The sequence below is a fragment of the Moschus berezovskii genome, chromosome 17 (assembly GCF_049115385.1).
Source record: "Moschus berezovskii isolate FMDL1 chromosome 17, NW_MosBer_1.0, whole genome shotgun sequence".
NCBI lineage: Eukaryota > Metazoa > Chordata > Mammalia > Artiodactyla > Moschidae > Moschus > Moschus berezovskii.
Genome location: NC_142476.1, coordinates 63095662 through 63119684, shown reverse-complemented (window position 1 = coordinate 63119684; position 24023 = coordinate 63095662). Strand labels below are relative to the sequence as shown.

The 24023-nt window shown below is 38.1% G+C and overlaps 1 protein-coding gene across 1 annotated transcript in view; it reads right to left on the bottom strand.

The window, feature by feature from the left end:
• Positions 1 to 24023, bottom strand: part of LIN9 (lin-9 DREAM MuvB core complex component) — an 89716-nt gene that overhangs the window by 50657 nt on the left and 15036 nt on the right. The window contains exons 5-7 of the mRNA XM_055419783.2: positions 16320 to 16453; positions 14827 to 14952; positions 6177 to 6334 (exon numbers count right to left, since the gene is read on the bottom strand). Of these exons, the coding sequence (XP_055275758.1) occupies positions 6177 to 6334; positions 14827 to 14952; positions 16320 to 16453 (418 nt within the window). The remainder of the gene's footprint in view (positions 1 to 6176; positions 6335 to 14826; positions 14953 to 16319; positions 16454 to 24023) is intronic.

Genomic DNA, 24023 nt, shown 5'->3' with positions numbered 1-24023 from the left:
TCTCCAATGAAGACACCCAGATGGCCAAAAGGCACATGAAAAAATGCTCAAAATTGTTAATTATTAGAGAAGTGCAAATCAAAACTGGAATGAAGTACCACATCACACTGGTTAGAATGGCCATCATTAAAAAGTCTACAAATAAAAAATGTTGGAGAGGGTGTGGAGAAAAGGGAACCCTTATACACTATTGGTGGGGATGTAAATTGGTGTAGCCACTATGGAAAACAGTCTGTAAGTTCCTTGAAAAACAAAAAATTGAGTTATCATATGACCCATCAATCCCACTCCTGGGTATTTATCCAGGAATGAGAAAAACTCTAATCTGCAAAGATACATGCACCCCAGTGTTCATCAGCATTGCAAACAGCAGTATTATATGCAACAGCCAAGACAGAAACTCAAATGCCCAGCAATAGATGACTGGTTTAAGAAGATATGAATCTCTCTATATATATATCTATATCACACACACACACAATGGGATATTACTCAACCATAAAAAAGAATGAAACATTTGCAACAACATGGATGGACTAGAGAATATCACTAAGTAAGTCAGACAAAGACAAATTATATGATCTCACTTGTATAGGGAATCTAAAAAATAATACAAATGAATTTATATACCAAACAGAAAGAGATTACAAACAGAAAACAAACTTACAGTTACCAAAGGGGAAAGGGAGGTGAGAAGGAGGTGTAAATTAGGGGTATAGAATTAACAAATTCCTATACTACAACAGACAAGCAACAAGGATTTACTCTATAGCACAGGGAATTATATTCACAAAATTGTTTATTAGCTGTACTTCAATAAAAAAAAAACCGAGGTATCACCTCACATCTGTTAGAATGGTTATTATCAAAAAGGAAAGAAATAACAGGGTTGGCAAGGATGTGGAGAAAAGGAAACCCTCATACACTGTCGGTGAGAATGTAAACAGGTACAGTCACTATGGAGAAACAGTCCCCTCCAAATTAAGATTAGAACTATCACATGATCTTTCGATATCTATCCCATTTATGTATTTATCCAAAGAATATAAAAATACTTATTCAAAAAGATATATGTACCTCTATGTTCATCACAGCTTTATTTAGAACAGCCAAAATATGGAAATAACCTAAGTATCTATCAATGAATGAATGGAAAAAGATATGCCACACACACAAACATACACACTAAATACAGCTCCAGTGTAAGAAAAAATAGTGATTACCATAAATGGAATACCACTCAGCCATAAAACAGAGTAGTCATTACCAGAGGGGAAGGAGTGGGATGGGGGTTGGGGGGTAAAACAGATAAAGAGGATCACCTGTAAGGTGAGAGATAAGAACTCCATTTTTTGTGGTGAGCATGCTACAGTGTAACGAGAAGAAAAAATACACACATGAAACTTATGTTATAAACCAAAGTTACCGCAATAAAAATTAAATAAAAAAAAAAGAAAGTAATTCCTTTACTAGTTCTCAAAGTACAGCTCACTCCAGCAGTGCCAACACCTGACACTTGGAAACTTCTTAAAATGCAAATTCTCAGGCTCGACCCCTGACTCTCTGAATCAGAAACTCTAGGGCAGGGGCCAGCAATCTGTCCTTTATAAAGCTCTCCAGCTAATCTGATGTACACTAAGGTTTTTGAACCTTAATATTCTAAGGCTTATAATATCCACTCTTCATTTATTATACTCTAATGATAATTAATACTGTATGCCCTCACAACAAATTTAAGAAACTTGAAACACAACAGTTACATTTTATACATACATTTACAGTTTCTGGAGCTCCTACTCTATAGTCAAGGTTCCATTTGGTATCATTTCCCCTCAACCTGAAATTTTCATTTGAGGTAACATCTAGTGTTCTTTTCCCATGAGAAGTCAGGAGCTATTTGTATCACTGTTCCTCATATACATTGTTTTCCTAAGACTGCTTTCGAGATTTGCTCTAACTGTGGGGTTTTGTATACATGTGGGTTGTGTGACTTGTGGTTTAGAGTACTAAGGTGTGGTGTGTGTGGGTCGCTCAGTTGTGCCCGACTCTGCGATCCCATGAACAGAAGAGACTGACAGGCTACAGTATTTTCTACACTACGGGCAAAAATACTGGATCGGGTTGCCATTCCCTTTTCCAGGTGATCTTCCCAACCCAGGGATTGACCTCTTGCATCTCCTGCATTGGCAGGTGGATTCTTTTATCACTGAGTAACCTGGAAAGCCCAGAGTATTAAAGACCTGTACTTTTTTTTTTGTTTAATTAAATTTGAGTAAACTGGCCAAAATGGCGGAGTAGGAAGGTCTTGAGCTCACCTCTTCCCAGTGGCACAACAAAATTATAACTATTACAGAGCAAGTATTGATGAGAAAGACCAGAAGGCAAGCAAAGAAGATCTTCTACAACTAAAGACATAAAGGAACCATAATCAGACAAGAAGGAGGGACAGGGATGCGGTACAGTCAAGAACTATACCTCCACAAGGGTGACCCACAAAGGGGAGGATAATCAGAACTGCAGAAGTTCTTCCCAAGGAGCAAGGGATCTAAACTCCACAAACTTCCAGTTGTGGCTCTCCAAACTGGAAGTCCTGCACTGGGAAAACAAACCCCACAACGTTTACCCTTAAAGGCCAGCAGAGCGTACATTCGGGAGAGCCAGAGTGCTGAGGAAATAAACTCCATTCTTAAAGGGTGCACACAAAACCTCATACGTTCTGGGACGCAGTGCAAGAGCAGTAATTCAAAAGGAGCCTTGGTTAGACCCACCTGCTGATCTCGGAGAGCCTCCCTGCGAGGCAGGAGCCAAGTGGAGCTCATCCAGGGGAAAAAGACACTTGGGGCAGGCATTTCTGGAAGCTTGTTCAACCATGACACTGGTGCTGGCAAGCGCCATTTTTTAATCCTCACTCTAAGGTAGTAGGCTCAGACCTGGCCCCGCCCACCAGCCTGTCCACACCAGTGCTGGAACACCTCAGGCCAAGCAGCTAGCTGGGCGGGAACACAGCTCCGCCCACCAGCTAGCCAACAGGGAGTCCCTGAGCCCACAGCCGCTTCAGGACCTGGCCTTATCTATCAGAGGGCCCAGGACCGACCACTGACACCAACGCACCCCTAGGGCCCTGTAGCCAGGGACTTTGGGACTGGCTCCACCCACCAGTGAGCTGGCACTAGCCCAGGACCGAGTCTCACCCACCAGTAGGTGGATACCAGCTCCAGTATCCCAGTCCTACAGATGGAAAATCCAGGATCCAGCTCTACCTATCAAGGGGTGGGCACCAGCTAGGGGATCTGATACCCTGTCTCATCCTCCACTGGGTGGATGCCAGCCCCAGGACCACCACAGCCCTAGGGCCTGCTATTTCAGGATGAAGCCCACACTCCAGCAGGCTGGCACCAGCCCCAAGACCCTGGGACTGGCCTGGCCACCATCAGGCTAATACCAGCTCTGAGACACCTCTGGCCCCTCAGCTAGCTGCGCATGGTGGAAATGCCCTCATCCACCAGTGGTGGGACAATAGGCCAGGGACTACCAGGGGCTCTGGTCTGCCAATAGCAGGCTGATAGCTGCTACTAGACATTCTGGACCCCTCAACCAGTAGCCCCAAGATATAGATCCATTGACATAAACTTTGGGATAACCCAGACCACACCCCCACCCCAGGCAGCCATGCCAGGAACTGGCCCAACCATCAGCACTAGATCTGGGACCCCAGATCTAGATCTGCAATCACCCACCCCAAAACCAGCTCCACCCACCAGTGAGCCAGCATCAGTCCCAGGACTCCCGCCCCTTTCCGCAACTAGCCACCTGATGACCTAGCCCACAGACCGAAGCCTTTCACAAGGCAGAGCCTAGCAACCAACCAGAAGGAGGGTCAGCCACACCTACCAGACTGCCCATAAATAGTCCACCACAACAGAAGGATCCAGGCAGCCCACATGGGGGCACCTCTAGAGAATATAGCTCTGGTGACCAGAGGGAAGTGAGCTGCTGGGAAGCACAGGAGTTCTCTTACAAAAGGTCACTTCTCTGAGGTCAGGAAATGTTGTGGATGTAAGTTAAATCTTTATGACCTATACTTGACTCTTGTGTTTGTCTGTGCGTGTGTACACGCGTGTGCACGCGCATGCGTTAAGTTGTGTCCAACTCTTTGAGACCCCATGGACTGTAGCCCACCAGGCTTCTCTGTCCATGGAATTTTCCAGGCAAGAATACTAGAGTAGGTTGCCATTTCCTCCTCCAGGGGATCGTCTTGACCCAGGGATCGAACCCACATCTCTTGTGTTTCCTGCACTGGCAGGTGGATTCTTTACCAACTGTGCCACCTGGGAAGCTATAGTACTGTATGCCAATTACATCTCAATAAAACTGGAAGAAAAAAATCAAATCTTTTGTCTTTTTACATGCCACTGTGCCTCTCTTTTTAAAAGAACACTAATTATACGTTTATTTGCTTAATATTGTCCCACAGGTCTCTGAGGCTCTATGAATGTTTCTTCCACTTTTTTCCTCCCTGTTGTCACAATGGATCATTTCAACTGATTTATTCTGAAGTTCACTGACTCTTACTTTTTGTTGTTTTCAATATGCTTTTAAACCCATTTAGAAATTTTCTTTTCAGACACTATACTTTTAATTTTCTACTTGTTTTATAAAAGTAATTTCCATTTATTTACTGTGATATCCTCACTAATTATGATCGTATTTACATTTAAGTTCTTGAACATGCTTTATAACATATATTTTGAAACTAATTCCAATATCTGAGTCACCCTAGCATCTAATTCTGTCGATTGTTTTTGGTCTTAACTATAGAATCTGTTTTTCTGTTTCTTCATAGGTTTAGTAATTTTTTATCATATGCTGACACCTCCCCTAGATCAAATAGAAACTTTCAAAAGCTCTAGTAGTTTATTCCTACAAACTTCTTTCATATCTTGATACATCTAGTCCCTCTATTCTGCATTGTAAAAAAGTACCTACTTATTGATCCTCTGTAAAACTTTCAGTTCTTATTAAATAATACCATTAGTACTTAAAATTCTGGAGCAGTTAACTTTTAAGGACTTCCTAATTGGGTCTATGAGTCACTCTATTCACGTCAGCATTTCTCTGATTAGTCTACATTGTAGACTTTGTATACGCACTTATTTATACGGGGATTTTAGAACTAACACATTTTTTCAGGAAAGCTATCTCCTCCTCACTCTATCTCCATCCTCATTCCCAGACTAATTTTGTTAAGGGAGAGATCATATATATCACCTATAACTTCTGTACATGGTGGTTTATGACTAAATGCATTCTTCTCTTTTCCAATTGCACTTCATATGCATGATACAGCCTTTTCTCTGTTGTCTACTTTTCCTCTTCACTATCCATTTTTACAATATAATGAAAAAATGTACCACTTTTATAACCAGGAAAAAATGATATAAATATGTAATTCAAGGCTCTCTTTCCTCCAGAAAATACTCTCTGATTAATCCAATGATTTCTTTCAAACTTTAACTCTATCTACTCACTGAACACCTTGCTATTGCTTATATTACACAAATTGTAATTTTAGATTACCAAATTATTAAGGATTAACCTAAACTTGAGATTTTAGTGGCACTTTCCCTCAATGTTGTAACTGAAGTGACCATATAGAATCACTACCTACAAATTGACAGAATTTACATCTTTACAAAATTTTGAGAAAACTATTTAGTAGGTAGTTTAGTCATTTAGTCATTAGAAATTGAGTTGAGAAAACTATTTAGTAGGTAGTTTAGTCATTTAGTCATTAGAAATTGAGTATTTATAAACCCAAAGATCACAGGAACAATGGTGTTTGTGAACTAACCAGGTTTAAGACTGGTCAGAAAAGAAAATCAATATAATATAGAAGCAAAAAAACAAAATTTTAAAAATTTAAACATTACACTTAATTTTAAATTTCATCTTTGTGGCAGTTTACTTTACATTGTGGAAGACACTGCTGTGAAGATGTACACTTTTATCCAACTCCTTTAAAAAACAGACTTCACAGATGAAGAACAGTAACCTCTACAGAATATTGCTACAGAAACATAGCTTAGGCTTTCTAAATGTAAAGGCCATTTGTCTAATAAAGGTTATCTTGGTGAAAAACCACAAGTCAAAATAGTAATAAGCTTATCTTTACCTACCAGTAACTTTGGTTCCAATAACCAGGGGCAAAGGAATCTCGTCTGGGAGATCTTTGAATTGTGAAACATCTGCAACTTTCCTTTGTTGTAAGAGCCTTATTTTCTGCCGTTTCTGTTTTAATGCTGATCTCTCTTCCTCAAAAAATGCAGAAGAACATCTAGAATAAATTATAAAAATCATATAAAGTGATAACTGTCCTATATAAAAACTTCAAGTCACACCATCCATATCACTAATCCCTTTATTTCTTTCATTGAGTACTGTATTTAAAAATGGGTTCTTAAAAATAGTAATTTTCTCTTCAAAGTAAATTACCATTATGTTGTTTTAAAAACAGGATCTTGCAAGACTGAAAGATACATAAGTAAGTCTAGATTGCTTCTTCCTACAAAGCAGGAGGATCTATTGTTCACTATCCTTTGACAAAACTGCATCTGGATCCCAGGTCCTCTCTTAAGAACAAATTTCAATTTCAATATTCTATTCAAAAGAACATATTTTCCCTGTGACCTAGGGAGCATATCAATATAGGAATTAAAAGATGAGACCTGCCACCGTGTAAACTTTTAATCATATTTTCTGTCTTTAAGTATGAATACTGAATGTACTCTTATTTTTCGGGCCCATCTTATTTCTATTTTCAAATTCTAGGATGAACCAAAGGTATTTAAACATAGCTTTCATGCCATAAAACATATATCCATAAGACTACCACTACAGTCAAGATAATGAACATATGAAGATATCAATCAGCCTGGAAGGGAGGGGAATTTGCGGGAGAATGGATACATGTATATGCATGGCTGGGTCCCCTCATTGTTCACCTGAAACTATCACAACATTGTTAGTTGGTTACACCCCAAGACAAAATTAAAAGTTAAAGAAAAGAAGAATGAGCTCTAAAACCATGAAAAGACATGGAGGAGCCTGAAATGCATCCTACCAAGTAAATAAAGCCAATCTGAAAAGGCTAAACTTTGTGTGATCCCAATATATGACATTCCGGAAAATGCAAGGCTACGGAGACAATGAAAAGATCCATGGTTACCAGCAGTTGGTGAACTGGTAGAACTTGGAGGATTTTTAAAGCAGTGAAAATCTCTGTAAAATACTGATGATATAATGGTGGCTATGTCACCATTTGTCAAAATCCATAGAATGCACACCATCAAGAGTGAACTCTAATGTGAACTATGGACTTTGGATGATTATCATGTGCTGATGCAGGTTCATTACTGTCACAAATGTGCCGCTCTGATAGAGGATACTAACATGAGGGAGGCTATGTATGTGGGGGGAGGGGCAGTAAATGGAAAATCTCTGTACCTTCCTCTCAATTTTGTTGCAAATCTTAAACTGCTCTTAAAAAAATAAGTCTTTTAATTGTAAAAAAAAAAAAATTTTTTTTTTAATAGCCAAAGCAGATTTCACCATTAATGACGTCAGTGTTTTTCTAGGTATGAGAAGATGCAAGAATACATCCTGAGAAATAACTATTTCCCAGATATCCTGAAAAATGATATTATGGGTGTGATTTCAGATTAGACGCTGTGACCTAATGTAGAACTTAATGCTCCTGTAATGCATTTTTGCTTCTGTACTTTGCTTGCTGGTCGTAAAACCAAAGTTACTCCATTTTAAGATAAGGTTGTTTTTAAGTAAAATTGTTTTTGAAAAAAAAAAATAAGTCTTATAAAAAAAAATAAAGGGACAGGAACTGCCAAACAGTTTTTTCAAAGTGGTTATACCATTTTATATTCCCATCAGCAGTGTATAAGAGTTCAAGTTTTCCCACAGATTCACCAATACTTGGCATGCTTAGCTGTGTAAATTTTTAACACTGTGGTTTTAATTTGCATGCGGGAGGAGAAGGGGATGACAGAGAATGAGATGGCTGGATGGCATCACCGACTCTGTGGACATGAGTTTGAGTGAGCTCCGGGAGTTGGTGATGGACAGGAAGGACTGGCGTGCTGTGGTTCATGGGGTCGCAAAGAGTCGGACACGACTGAGCGACTGAACTGAACTGAAGTGAACTGAATGATTAATTATGTTTAATATCCCCTCATTGGTTTATATGATATCTCTACATCACTGATGAATTATCTATTTAAAATTTTTTTTACCAATTTGTTAAATGAGATGTTTGATTCTTTTTATTTTTGGGCTGTGCCATGCGGCATACAGAATCTTAGATTCCCAACCAGGGATCAAACATGTGCCCTCTGCAGTGAAAAATGTAGATCCCTAACCAGTGGACCACCAGGGATTTCTCCTGTTTGAGCTTTATTACTGAATTTTCAGAGTTCTTCATACATTCTGGATATAAATACACAGTTTTGGAAATCGAATTTTATTTAAATAGCATTTTTGCATACTAAATACATTCACAGGCTTCTAATTTAAAAGGTTCAAAAGGCATTGAAAACTCTAGGGCTTCCGTTGTGGTCAAGTGATTTAAGTGCAGGGGACACTGGTTTGATCCCTGGTTCAGGAAGATACCACGTGCCACAGAGAAACTAGGCCCATGCACTGCAACTACTGGGTCCACACTCTAGAGCCCGCCCTCAGCAAGAAAAGCCACTGCAATTGAGAAGCCTGCAGACTGCAAGAAAGAATAGCCCTCGCTCACTGCAACTAGAGAAAGCCCGTGTAGCAATGAAGACCCACCACAGCAAAAAATAACTAATTAAATGCAATTAAAAAAAAACAAACTCTGAATATTTTTGTCCCTCGGTTTCCTATTCTGTCTTCCAGATGATGACAATAAATTTTGTACCTGCCTTTTATTGATATTAAATTTTAGAAATATACATGCAAGAAATGCTTATGTTCCCTTCCTATTTTTCTCAAATAGCTACAATATGCTCTGTTGTGTATTCTGCTTTCTTAAAGTATCTTAGCAGTACATAAGAAACTTTCCCTGATTTTAAATGATTTCAGTTTTCTCTTTTATTGAGGTATCCTACTTTAATTAATCATTCCTCTATTTATGGACACTTAGGTTTTTTAAAATCTTTTGCTTCTACAAATAACACTGTACATGTCATTTTATCCATGTATAAGTACTCATAGAAGTACTAGGTCAAAGAGTATGGGAATTTGTAAATTTGACAGATATTACCAAACTGCCCTCCACACAGGTTACATAAATTTATTCTCTCACCACCAACAGTGGCTTTTTCACCATGCCATTGCCAACCCAATGTATTCAAACTTTAGGAACTCTTGTTGTTCTGATAGCTAAAAAAAGGATCGTGGCATACTTTGATTTTGTATTTCTCATTATAAGTAAGATTGAACTCTTTCAGCTGTTTAGACGAACCACTTCCTTATCCTTTCTTAGGTACTGTTTGTATAAACAGACATTTTTATTACAGGTTATTTGATATTTTTACTGATTCGTAAAGATTGAGGGCGGGAGAAGGGGACGACAGAGGATGAGATGGTTGGATAGCATCATCGACTCAATGGACATGAGTTTGAGTAAACTCTGGGAGTTGGTTATGGACAGGGAGGCCTGGCGTGCCGCAGTCCATGGGGTTGTAAAGAGTTGGACATGATTGAGCAAATGAACTGAACTGAACTGATTTGTAGTTCTTCACATATTTAGAAATTGGTCCTTTGTGGTTCAGTTCAGTTCAGTTCAGTCGCTCAGTCGTGTCCGACTCTCCGCGACCCCATGAATCATAGCACGCCAGGCCTCCCTGTCCATCACCAACTCCCGGAGTACACTCAAACTCATGTCCACAGAGTCGGTGATGCCATCCAGCCATCTCACTCTCGGTCGTCCCCTTCTCCTCCCGCCCCCAACCTTTCCCAGCATCAGAGTCTTTTCCAGTGAGTCAACACGTCGCATGAGCTGGCCAAAGTATTGCAGTTTCAGCTTTAGCATCAGTCCCTCCAATGAACATCCAGGATTGATCTCCCTTAGAATGGACTGGCTGGATCTCCTTGCAGTATAAGGGACTCTCAAGAGTCTTCTCCAACACCACAGTTCAAAAGCATCGATTCTTCGGCGATCAGCCTTGTGGTAAGAATTATAAATATTTCTGTCATTGTCTTTTGACTTTATGGTTTTTTGGGGGGGTGAGCAATGAAAAATGCTTTTTTTTTTTTTTTTAACAAAATCAAATTTATCAATATTTTCTTTCATGATTCCTAGATCTGGGGACTGTTAAAAAGATCTTCCCCAATTCAAGATTAAGCAAAACTTTCCTACAGGTTCCCCTAGTAGTTTTACTGTTTCATTTTAAAAACCTGAATCTTTGATCCTTTCAAATCTTTCCTGGTGTAAGGTCTGAGGTATGAAATCAACTTGTGTTTTCTTAGATTGTTTCAGAGTGGTCTCAATATCCACTGAATAAATAACTTAAACTCCTTCTCCTCTGTACGCCTGAGATGCAATCAGTGTTATTATGCATTAAAATTCTGTGGACATCTTTGATTCAATAAATATATTTTAACCTTACTGGAGTATAGCTGATTTACAGTGTTGTGTTAATTTCATAGACTTTCTTTCCTTTTTAATTCATCTTTTTATTCAAGTATCACTATGACATCATTTTGATTGCATCATTTTGCTTATGATCATGTTATATCAATGTTAATATCTGGTAACACATACTTTCAAACATATATAGATACTACATAATCTACCCTCATTACTTTGTTTCTTCAGAATTTTCCTGGCTCTTCCTGCTTGATTTCTTCTATATGAAATTTAGAATGAGTTGGTCTAGTTTTCTTTTTTAAAGGTCTAGTGATATTTTCACTGGGACTGATTTTAGAATGCTGAGTATTCTGCACATTTCCTGCTAAGCTCTTTCCTGGGTTCTTTTTTTTTTAGGATATTTGAAAAAGTATATCATATCAATACTTTGTAGTGTACGTCAGTTCAGTTCAGTCGCTCAGTCGTGTCCAACTCTTTGCGACCCCATGAATTGCAGCACGCCAGGCCTCCCTGTCCATCACCAACTCCTGGAGTGCACTCAAACTCATGTCCATCGAGTCGGTGATGCCATCTGGCCATCTCATTCTCTGTCGTCCCCTTCTCCTCCTGCCCCCAATCCCTCCCAGCATCAGGGTATTTTCCAATGAGTCAACTCGTCGCACGAGGTGGCCAAAGTATTGGAGTTTCAGCTTTAGCATCAGTCCTTCCAATGAACACCCAGGATTGATCTCCCTTAGAATGGACTGGTTGGATCTCCTTGCAGTCCAAGGGACTCTCAAGAGTCTTCTCCAGCACCACAGTTCAAAAGCATCAATTCTTCAGCGATCAGCTTTCTTTATAGTCCAACCCTCACATCCATACATGACCACGGGAAAAACCATAGCCTTGACTAGATGGACCTTTGTTGGCAAAGTAATGTCTCTGCTTTTTAATATGCTGTCTAGGTTGGTCAAAACTTTCCTTCCAAGAAGTAAGCATATTTTAATTTCATGGCTACAATCATCATCCGCAGTGATTCTGGAGCCCAGAAAAATAGTCTGACACTGTTTCCCCATCTATTTTCCATGAAGTGATGGGACCAGATGCCATGATCTTAGTTTTCTGAATCTTGAGCTTTAAGCAAACTTTTTCACTCTCCTCTTTCACTTTCATCAACAGGCTTTTTAGTTCCTCTTCACTTTCTGCCATAAGGGTGGTGTCATCTGCATATCTGAGTTTATGGATATTTCTCCCGGCAATCTTGATTCCAGCTTGTGCTTCTTACAGCCCAGCGTTCCTCATGATGTACTCTGCATTTAAGTTAAATAAGCAGGGTGACAATACACAGCCTTGACGTACTCCTTGTCCTATTTGGAATCAGTCTGTTGTTCCATGTCCAGTTCTAACCGTTGCTTCCTGACCTGCATACAGGTTTCTCAAGAGGCAGGTCAGGTGGTCTGGGATTCCCATCTCTTGAAGAATTTTCCACAGTTTATTGTGATCCACACAGTCAAAGGCTTTGGCATAGCAAATAAAGCAGAAATAGATGGTTGTCTGGAACTCTCTTGCTTTTTTCCATGATCCAGCAGATGTTGGCAATTTGATCTTTTGTTCCTCTGCCTTTTCTAAAACCAGCTTGAACATCTGGAAGTTCACGGTTCATGTATTGCTGAAGCCTGGCTTGGAGAATTTTGAGCATTACTTTGCTAGTGTGTGAGATGAGGACAATTGTGCAGCAGTGTAAGCATTCTTTGGCATTGCCTTTCTTTGGGACTGGAATGAAAACTGACCTTTTCCAGTCCTGTGGCCACTGCTGAGTTTTCCAAATATGCTGGCATATTGAGTGCAGCACTTTCACAGCATCATCTTTCAGGATTTGGAATAGCTCAACTGGAATTCCATCACCTCCACTAGCTTTGTTCGTAGTGATGCTTTCTAAGGCCCACTTGACTTCACATTCCAGAATATCTGGCTCTAGCTGAGTGATCACACCATCGTGATTATCTTGGTCATGAAGACCTTTTTTGTACAGTTCTCCTGTGTATTCTTGCCACCTCTTCTTAATATCTTCTGCTTCTGTTAGGTCCATACCATTTCTGTCCTTTATTGAGCCCATCTTTGCATGAAATGTTCCCTTGGTATCTCTAATTTTCTTGAAGAGATCTCTAGTCTTTCCCATTTTGTTGTTTTCCTGTATTTCCTTGCATTGATTGCTGAGGAAGGCTTTCTTATCTCTCCTTGCTATTCTTTGGAACTCTGCATTCAGATGCTTATATCTTTCCTTTTCTCCTTTGCTTTTCGCTTCTCTTCTTTTCACAGCTATTTGTAAGGCTTCCTCAGACAGCCATTTTGCTTTTTTGCATTTCTTTTCCATGGGGATGGTCTTTAACCCTGTCTCCTGTACAATGCCATGAACCTCCGTCCATAGTTCATCAGGCACTCTGTCTGTCAGATCTAGTCCCTTAAATCTATTTCTCACTTCCACTGTATAATCATAAGGGATTTGATTTAGGTCATATCTGAAAGGTCTAGTGGTTTTCCCTACTTTCTTCAATTTAAGTCTTAATTTGGCAATAAGGAGTTCGTGATCTGAGCCACAGTCAGCTCCTGGTCCTGTTTTTGCTGACTGTATAGAGCTTCTCCATCTTTGGCTGCAAAGAATATAATCAATCTGATTTTGGTGTTGACCATCTGATGATATCCATGTGTAGAGTCTTCTCTTGTGTTGTTGGAAGAGGGTGATTGGTATGACCGGTGCGTTCTCTTGGCAAAACTCTATTAGCTTTTGCCCTGCTTCATTTCGTACTCCAAGGCCAAATTTGCCTGTTACTCCAGGTGTTTCTTGACTTCCTACTTTTGCATTCCAGTCCCCTAGAATGAAAAGGACATCTTTTTTGGGTGTTAGTTCTAAAAGATCTTGTAGGTCTTCATAGAACCGTTCAACTTCAGCTTCTTCAGTGTTACTGGTCGGGACATAGATTTGGATTACCGTGATATTGAATTGTTTGCCTTGGAAACGAACAGAGATCATTCTGTCATTTTTGAGATTGCATCCAAGTACTGCATTTCAGACTCTTTTGTTGACTATGATGGCTACTCCAATTCTTCTAAGGGATTCCTGCCCACAGTAATAGATATAATGGTCATCTGAGTTAAATTCACCCATTCCAGACCATTTTAGTTTGCTGATTCCTAGAATGTCAATGTTCACTCTTGCCATCTCCTGTTTGACCACTTCCAATTTGCCTTGATTCATGGACCTAACATTCCAGATGCCTATGCAATATTGCTCTTTACAGCATCGGACCTTGCTTCTATCACCAGTCACATCCACAACTGGGTATTGTTTTTGCTTTGGCTCCATCCCTTCATTCAGAGAAGGCAATGGCAACCCACTCTAGTACTCTTGCCTGGAAAATCCCATGGACAGAGGAGCCTGGTAGGCTGCAGTCCATGGGGTCGCTACGAGTCGGACACAATTGAGCGACTTCACTTTCACACATTGGAGAAGGATATGGTAACCCACTCCAGTGTTCTTGCCTGGAGAATCCCAGGGACGGGGGAGCCTGGTGGGCTGCCGTCTATGGGGTCGCACAGAGTCGGACACAACTGAAGTGACTTAGCAGCAGCAGCAGCAGTAGCAGCATCCCTTCATTCTTTCTGGAGTTATTTCTGTACTGATCTCCAGTAGCATATTGGGCACCTACCAACCTGGGGAGTTCATCTTTTAGTGCCCTATCTTTTTGCCTTTTCATACTGTTCAGAACATGGGGTTCTCAAGGCAAGAATACTGACGTGGTTTGCCATTCGCTTCTCCAGTGGACCACATTCTGTCAGACCTCTCCACCATGACCCATCTGTCTTGGGTGGCCCCACACGGCATGGCTTAGTTTCATTGAGTTAGACAAGGCTGTGGTCCATGTGATCAGATTGGCTAGTTTTCTGTGATTGTGATTTCAGTCTGTCTGCCGTCTGATGCCCTCTCTCAGCACCTACCGTCTTACTTGGGTTTCTCTTAGCGGGGCATAGCTAATATAAAAAAATTATGTTCAAAGCCTGTGATCTGAAGAAAAATGAAATTGTGTATTTAATTACAAGTTGCCTAAGTATAAAAAGCACCTACATTAACACTGGTCAATAGAACATATTTAACATATAATTAATTACTCTGGAAAGTTATGTTTTGGTATTAGTCTTTTAAACAAAAACATTTTTACCTCCGTGGTTTCCCCATAAGCCTCCTGATTTTTCCCCATTCCACTCTTGTTAATTTTCTCGTTTTCAAATTAGGAAAAGATTCCTTTAGACACACACAGAAGTCATTGTCACCTTCAAAAAGCGGTCTGTAAAAGAGAAATGGTATTTTAAGTTAATATACAGCTTGAGACATAAAATTCAAAATATGCAATCCAATTTTGAAGAGCAATCAATCCCAAGACACCAAACTTTCACTTCTACCCAAAATAAATACAAAATGGGCACAAATTCCAAGTGTTAAAATTAAATTAAATCGTTTGCATTTATAAAACAAATAATGTGTAAAAGTTACTCAAGAGGTACTGTCTGTGCTTGAGATTCCAGGAGACACTAATTTTCATTAAATCTCCTATAGGAGTCTATCCTTTGGGAAGCTATTTTAGCACCATCATTGTATCTGGTGAGGATAAAGAATATAAACTACAAACTATCTTTGTCCCAAAGATAATAAATACCATCACCAAGGAGTTCTCTTTGATACTAGTTTTAGGAAACTGCTGCTGCTAAGTCACTTCAGTCGTGTCCGACTCTGTGTGACCCCATAGACAGAAGCCCACCAGTCTCTCCCATCCCTGGGATTCTCCAGGCAAGAACACTGGAGTGGGTTGCCATTTCCTAAAGAGTTAGATTAGTTCTTAGGAAATGGAGAACACAGATTATACTAGGACACCCTGAGAGCTCTCTTAATTAAGATAATGAAAAAAACTGTGGACAAAAATAAGACAATTTTATTGATGAGTTTGGGAAATGAGGAACCGGTCTTAGTAATGACACATGAATGACTTGGGCTTAAATATGAATGTTCATGAGATTAACAAGGTTCAGAGTAGGCAACTGGTAACAACAGAGAAAGGAAATAAAGATAAGTAGCCAGCAAAGCAAGTACCACTGACAAGCATGGGTTAGGTAAAATTAGATTGCAGTGGATGAGAAATCAGAATCTTTCCTCAATGAATTCTGTTGTTGAATAATTGCATTTCACCCAAATCTCTTACTATGTTCTACTTAAACACTTAAATATAATGAAAAAGTGAATGAATATCATCCCCTAAATAGAAAGACTCTTAAAAATCTTCCTGAATCACTTTTACCACTCATAACTGTTTCTCTACTACTATACTAGCGTTTAAAATCTTAAGATTTATAAAACAAGTCCCATTCACTGAAAATAATGGTGCTTTGTTTTCAGGGTATCTCCACTGCATAGTCTTAATATAGAAATTATACTTTCATTTGATTTTTCACAAAAACTTATAACAATGTCCCCAAAAGAGAGGAAGCAAGAAAAGCATGAAAAACAGAAACAGATCAAACTAGAATGAGGAATAGGAAAAGAAATTCAGGAAAAAAACAGAATCAAAATAGACCTCTAGAAAAAGTTGAGGCTTTTAACATGTGATAACCTTAAACTTCTGATTCAAATGACATTCAGGATATGAGCCGTGATACATACTTATCTATATTTGAGTAGAACCACTCATATATGCACCATTTATGTGCTTTGGGAAGCTTGAGTAAGTTACGTAATCGAAAACCAATCTTCTGTGAGGCCTTCTTATCTGGTGTTGACATTGTTGCTGTAAATTTCTATACAATAGAAAAAAGAGATTATTTACAGTCCCATCACATAAAAGTGAACATCCATAACACTGACTGCATTTGTAAAAAGGTAAAGATTATGGTTAAGTACTCAAAAAGATTCAACAATATACAAAATAAATGTTATTATTTAACAAATACACATTCTGATTATTTCTTACAAAGTTAAACCCTCCAGTTTCATAACAAATTTTGATAAGGAGGGTGAAATATTTGCCCCCACCATGTTTGCACTACAGTACAATTTCAATTTAGGTATGTAGGAAGAAGATACTTACGAAAACTATTTTTGCAGTTCTTGGGCTAGAAAAGACCAGTAAGGACTCTGATATAATTGTGAGCGAGATCAAGAGGAAGAACATGCAGAAAATATCACTAATTTATATGAATTTTAAAAATGCTGGGAAAGATGTTTTGTATTCATGGATTGGAAGAATATTGTTAAAATGTCCATAATACCCAAAGCAATCTACAGATTCAATGCAATCTCTATTAAAATTTCAATGGTATTTTTCACAGAAATAGAATAAGCAATCCAAAAACTGTTATGAAACCACAAAAAAAACCCTGAATAGCCAAAGTAATCTTGAGAAAAAAAGGACAAAGCCAGAGGCATCACACTCCCTAGTCTAATAATATAGATTATAAACTATATTACAAAGCTACAGTAATCAAAATGTGATAGGACTAACATAAAAACAGATAGGCCAATGGAACAGAACTGAGCCCAGAAATAAATGCATGCAAATATGGTCAATTGATATTTGACAAGGTAACCAAGAATACTCAATTGGGGAAAAGACAGTCTCTTTGATAAATGGTGTTGGAAATAGTTTTCACAAACAAAAGAATAAAACTGGCTACCTGTCTTACATCACAAAAATAAACTCAAACAGATTAAAGCCTTAAATGTAAATATAAGACCTGAAACTATTCCTAGAAGAAAATATAGGGGAAAATCTCCTTGACATTGGTCTTGGTGATAATTTTTTTTGGCAATGACACCAAAGACAACAGAAGCAACAATCAACAAGTGGGACTACATCAAACTAAAAAGCTCCTGCCCCACAAAAGAAATAATCAACAAAATGCAAAGGCAGGCTACAGAACGGGAGAAAATATTTCCAAATCATATATCTGACAAGAGGTTAATACCCAAAATATATAAGGAACTCACACAACTCCACGACAAAAAGACAATCTGATTTAAAAATGGGCGGAGGAGTTGAATAGACATTTTCCCAAAGATGACACACAAATGGCAAACAGGTACATGAAACGGTGCTCAACATCACTATCAAGGAAATGCCACAATAAGATATTACCTCACATCTGTAAGAATGACTATTATCAAAAAAACAAGAAATAACAAGTGTTGGAGAGCATGTGGAAAAAAGAAAACCCTTGTAAACTGCTGATGGAAATGTAAATTGGTGTGGCCAGAAGGCAAAACAGTATGGAGATTGCTCAGAAAATTAAAAATAGATGTACCACATAATCCAGCAATTCTAATTCTGGGTGTTTATCCAAAGGAAATGAACTCACTATCTCCAAAAGATACATGCACCCCCAAATTCACTGTAGAATTATTTACAATAGCCAAGACAGGGAAACAACTGCTGCATACACTTGACAAATGAACAAATAAAGAAAATGTGGTATATATGCAGATGGAATATTATTCAGTCATTAAAAAAGAAGGAAATTTTGCCATTTGTGACAACGTGGATAGGCCTTGAGGACATCATGCTAGGTGAAATAAGTCAGAGAAAGATAAACAACATATACTTTTACTTATAGGTGTAACTTAAAAAAATAAATCACTCCTCTCCCCTCAAAAAACCCAAACTCAACAGAGAACAGATACAGAGAACAGACTAGTGGTTGCCAGAGACAGGGGGACAGATGAAATGGATAAAAAATGGTCAAAGGATACAAACTTCCAGTTATAAAATAAGTAAGTTATGGGTATGTAATGTTCAGCATGCTGACTATATCATACTATATATCTGAAAGTTGCTAAAAGAATAAATTTTTAAAGTTCTCATCACAAGAAAAAAAATTATAACTATAGGGATGGATATTAACTAGACTAGACTTACTGTGATGATCATTTCACAATATACACAAATAGTGAAATCATCATATTGTATACCTAAAGGTAATATATAAATTATATTTCATTTTAAAAAAAGCTTAAAAAACATCATCAGAACATCAAAAAAATACAACACAATCAAGTGAAATTCATGTCAAGAATACAAGAAAGGGCCAGTATTAGAAAACTATTAGTGTAATGTGCCATTATTAATAAATAAAAATCATATGATCACTTCCACTGATGCTAAAACACTTGATAAAATCCAATATCTACTTAAAAAAACTCTTACTGGAATAAAAATAGACAAAATGACTGAAAAAACACAATATGCCAAAAGTTAAGTGATACAGCTAAAGCAGTACCTGAAAGAAAAATTTAATTCATTGGGTAAATGCTTGTACTAGAAAAAAAGAAAAATTTAAAATATGGCTTATCCTTCCACCTTAAGAAATTAGAAAAAAAAAAAAAAAAGAACAAAGAGAACTCAAAGCAAGTAGAGGAAGAAAATAATAAAAATCAGAGCAAAAATAACAGAAATAAAAAACAGAAAGCCAATAGAAGAAAAATCAATAAAATAAAAAATTGTCTGAAGAAAAAATCAACAAGATTAATAAGCCTTTAGTTATACTGACCAAGAAAATAAAAATAGATGAATACTTTCGTAACTTTCAAAACACATCTCTCGGACTTCCCTGGTGGCTCAGTGGTAAAGAATCCACCTTCTAATTCAGGAGACATGAGTTTGATCCCTGATCTGGGAAGATCCCACATGCCACAGAGCAAATAAACCCACGTGCCACAACTATTGAGCCTGTGCTCCAGAGCCCAGGAATTGCAACTACTGAGCTCATGTGCCACAATTACTGATGCTCATGTGCCACAATTACTGATGCTCATGTGCCCTAGAGCCAGTGCTCCATAACAAAAGCTACCACAGTGAGGAGCTTGTGCACCGCAACTAGGGAGCAGCCACTGCTCTCCACAACTAAAGAAAAGCCCATGCATCAAGGAAGATCTAGCACAGCCAAAAATAAATAAATAACACATTTCTCCCCAATCCAATCCAAAAGTCAGCATCATATTCAACGTTAAATTTGTGAACATTTCTCATTAAAGTGAGGAATATGATAATGATGTTGATTATACTATTTATGACATTGGTTTGATGGTGGAATTAGCCAATTGAAGAAAAGAAATAAAACTGTAAACTTGCAGGTAACATGACTTCCTCAGAAAACTCAAAAAAGATCAACTATAAGAATTTAATAAAGCAGGAGAAAACAAAGCTGTTATCCAAAATTCTCTATTTTTAAAAGATATTATCTTCTCTATACATAAATGAAAACAGATTAGACAATAAAACAAGAAATATATTGTTTATTACAGCAAAAATGGTGAGAAGAAAGTATTAAACACCTCGGAATACACTTAAGAAATGCGCAAGACTGACATGGAAAAGAAATTTAAAGTCTGGAATCAAGATTGCCAGGAGAAATATCAACAACCTCATACTGGCAGATGACACCAACCTAATGGCAGAAGGCAAAGAGGAACTAAAGAGCCTCTTGATGAAGATGAAAGAGGAGAGTGGAAAAAGGTGGTTTAAAAACCAAACATTTAAAAAACTAAGATTGGGGCTTCCCTGGTGGCTCAGAGGTTAAAAAACTAAGATCATGGCATCCAGTTCCATCACTTCATGGCAAACATATGGGGAAAAAATGGAAACAGTGGCAGATTTTATTTTCTAAAGCTCCAAAATCACTGTGGATGGTGACTGCAGCCATGAAGTTAAGAGATGCTTGCTCCTTGGAAGAAAAGCTATGACCAACTTAAATAGTGTATTAAAAAGCAGAGATGTTACTTTACCAACAAAGGTCCATCTAGTCAAAACTATGGTTTTTCCAGTAATCGTGTATGGATGTGAGAGCTGGACTATAAAGAAAGCTGAGCGCTGAAGAATTGATGCTTTTGAACTGTGGTGTTGTAGAAGACTCTTGAGAATCCCTTGGACTGCAAGATCAAACCAGTTAATCTCAAAGGAAATCAGTACTGAATATTCACTGGAAGGAGTGATGCTGAAGCTGAAACTCCAATACTTTGGCCACTTGATGTGAAGAACTGACTCCTTGGAAAAGACCCTGATGCTGGGAAAGACTGAAGGCAGGAGGAGGTGAAAGGGGTGACAGAGGATGAGATGGTTGTATGGCATCACTGATTCAATGGACATGAGTTTGAGCAAACTCTGGGAGATAGTGAAGGACAGGGAAGCCTGGTATGCTGCAATGCATGGAGTTGAACATGACTTAGCAACTAAAGGACAACAAAAAAAAGGGCAAAAAAGCTTGAACAAGTGGAACTACAACCAGTTCTTGCATGGGTAGTCCCAATGTTACATGTCATATTCCCCAAATTAATTTATAATATTACTGAAATATCAATGAAAATCCCAACAGACTCTTGTTCCTAGTCAAGTTGATTCTAAAGTTCATATGGAAAAATAAATGTGAAATACTCAGGAAAATCTTAAAAAAGAATAAGTAATGATATATCAGAGACTAAAACACAATATAAAGTCACATTAAAATAATTTGATACTAGCAGAGAGAGAGATATACTAGATATAAAGAGACAGGAAGTCTAGAAATAAACCCAAATATATACAGAATTTAGCTTGTCATGCAGCAGCATTATAAACCAATGTAAAAAAGATGGATTATTCAGTAAATGTTACCAGGACAACTAAACAGTCCTCTGGAAAAAAAATCTGGTTGCAGTCTTACCTCATTCCTTACTCCAAAATAAATTTCAGACAGTTGAAGATTTAAATATTTTTTTAAAAAAATGAAATAAGAAATAGAGAATTCTAAAACTATAAATTTTATACTAGGGAAGGTTTTTCTGATCATACAATCAAAAACTCATTAAAAGGAAACAGGTATATCTGACCTATAGAATCTTTTTCTCTTGAGAAACCTGTATGCAGGTCAGGAAGCAACAGTCAGAACTGTACATGGAACAACAGACTGGTTCCAAATAGGAAAAGGAGTACGTCAAGGCTGTATATTGTCACTTTGCTTATTTAACTTATATGCAGAGTACATCATGAGGAACACTGGGCTGGAAGAAGCACGAGCTGGAATCAAGATTGCTAGGAGAAATATCGATAACCTCAGATATGCAGATGACACTACACTTATGGCAGAAAGTGAAGAGGAACTAAAAAGCCTCTTGATGAAAGTGAAAGAGGAGAGTGAAAAGGTTGGCTTGAAGTTCAACATTCAGAAAACAAAGATCATGGCATCTGGTCCCATCACTTCATGGGAAATAGATGGAAAAACAGTGGAAACAGTGTCAGACTTTATTTTTTTTGGCTCCAAAATCACTGCGGATGCTGATTGCCACCATGAAATTAAAAGACGCTTACTCCTTGGAAGGAAAGTTATGACCAACTTTGATAGTATATTAAAAAGCAGAGACATTACTTTGCCAACAAAGGTCCGTCGAGTCAAGGCTATGGTTTTTCCCGTGGTCATGTATGGATGTGAGAGTTGGACTGTGAAGAAAGCTGATCGCCGAAGAATTGATGCTTTTGAACTGTGGTGCTGGAGAAGACTCTTGAGAGTCCCCTGGACTGCAAGGAGATCCAACCAGTCCATTCTAAAGGAGATCAATCCTGGGTGTTCATTGGAAGGACTGATGCTGAAGCTAAAACTGCAATACTTTGGCCACCTCATGCGACGAGTTGACTCACTGGAAAAGACTCTGATGCTGGGAAAGGTTGGGGGTGGGAGGAGAAGGGGACGACAGAGAATGAGATGGCTGGATGGCATCACCGACTCTGTGGACATGAGTTTGAGTGAACTCCGGGATTTGGTGATGGACAGGGAGGCCTGGCGTGCTGTGATTCATGGGGTCACGGAGAGTCGGACATGACTGAGCAACTGAACTGAACTGATAGTGAAAAATACAGAAACAAAGCAAAAGACAAACTATTATACAAACTCCGAAAAAATTATACTATAAATAGCCAAAGGCCTAATATTATTAATATATACAAAGTTCCTACAAATTAATAAGAAATGACCAACAATTTAATTTTTAAAAATGGGAGAAGGACTTCCCTGGTGTTATAGTGGATAAGAATCCACCTGCCAATGTAGGGGACACAGGTTTGATCCCTGGTCCAGGAAGATTCCAAATGTTGTGGATCAACTAAGCCCATGAGCTACAGCTACTGAGTCCACTCTCTAGAGCCTGTGTTCCGCAACAACAGAAGCCACTGCAATGAGAAGCCCACACACCACAACAAACAGTAGGCCCTGCTTGCTGCAACTAGAGAAAGCCAATGTGCAGTAACAAAGACCCAACACAGACAAAAATAAGTAAATAAATAAATTTTAAAAATTAAAAAAAAAATAGGAGAAAGTTTAGAACAAAGGAAAGAAAGTTTATAAATGTATATGAAAAGTATCTCACCATTACTTACAGATGACAAAGCAACTAAAACAAATGAGATGCTGTTATGAGATTAGCAAAAAATCTAGCTGTTTGGTTATATACTGGGTTGACAAGCATTAGATAAAATAAGGACTGTGATATATTATTGGCTGAAAGTATAAGCCACTACAATTTCTTTGGAGAATAATCTGGTACTACTTTAAAAACTTTAAATGTGCATATCCTATGATCCAGCAATTCCACATTTTAGGCATCTGTCCTAGAAAACACTTGCAAATTTATACAAACATGCTTGGGATGTTCACCACAGCATTGTGTGTAATAGTGAAAACTCAGAAACTACTTGAATGCCCATAAATAATTTATAAATAAATTATGGTATAAAGTTGAATACTACAAAACAGCAAAAAGAAATGAACCCGAAGCCTGTCTAAATCAGTCAACATGGCCAGATCTCAAAAACAAACTTTTGATTTCACTGCAGGGGCCTAGCTTCAATCCCTGGTCAGGGAACTAAGATCTCTATAAGCCACAAGACAAAATAAAAACAAAAAAACAGACTTTTGAGTGAAAAAAATAAATTACAGAATGATGACTGATACAATATCATGAAAATGCTACTACAAATGTAATTTTTAAACTACATACACAAAACAATACTATATATTTTCTATGAATACATATAGAAAGGTTTAGAAGTATTAAAGAGGTCTAAAAGTGGTTGGTTACCAACAGAAGAGGGAAGCGGATCTGAAGGGTAGATGAAGGTTAAAATTAACTTTTTATTTCTAAATACAAAACTTTATTTTGGAAAGACCGTAGATTTATAGAAAAGTTGCAAAGACAGTACAGAGTTCCCATATGCCCTTCATCCAGCCTTCCCTAATGTTAACATCTTATATAACCATGGTTTGTCAAAACTAAGAAATTAACACTGGTATAATACTATTAAACCATAGACTTGTGCTAAGAATGAAACTAGAACACCTCCTAACACCA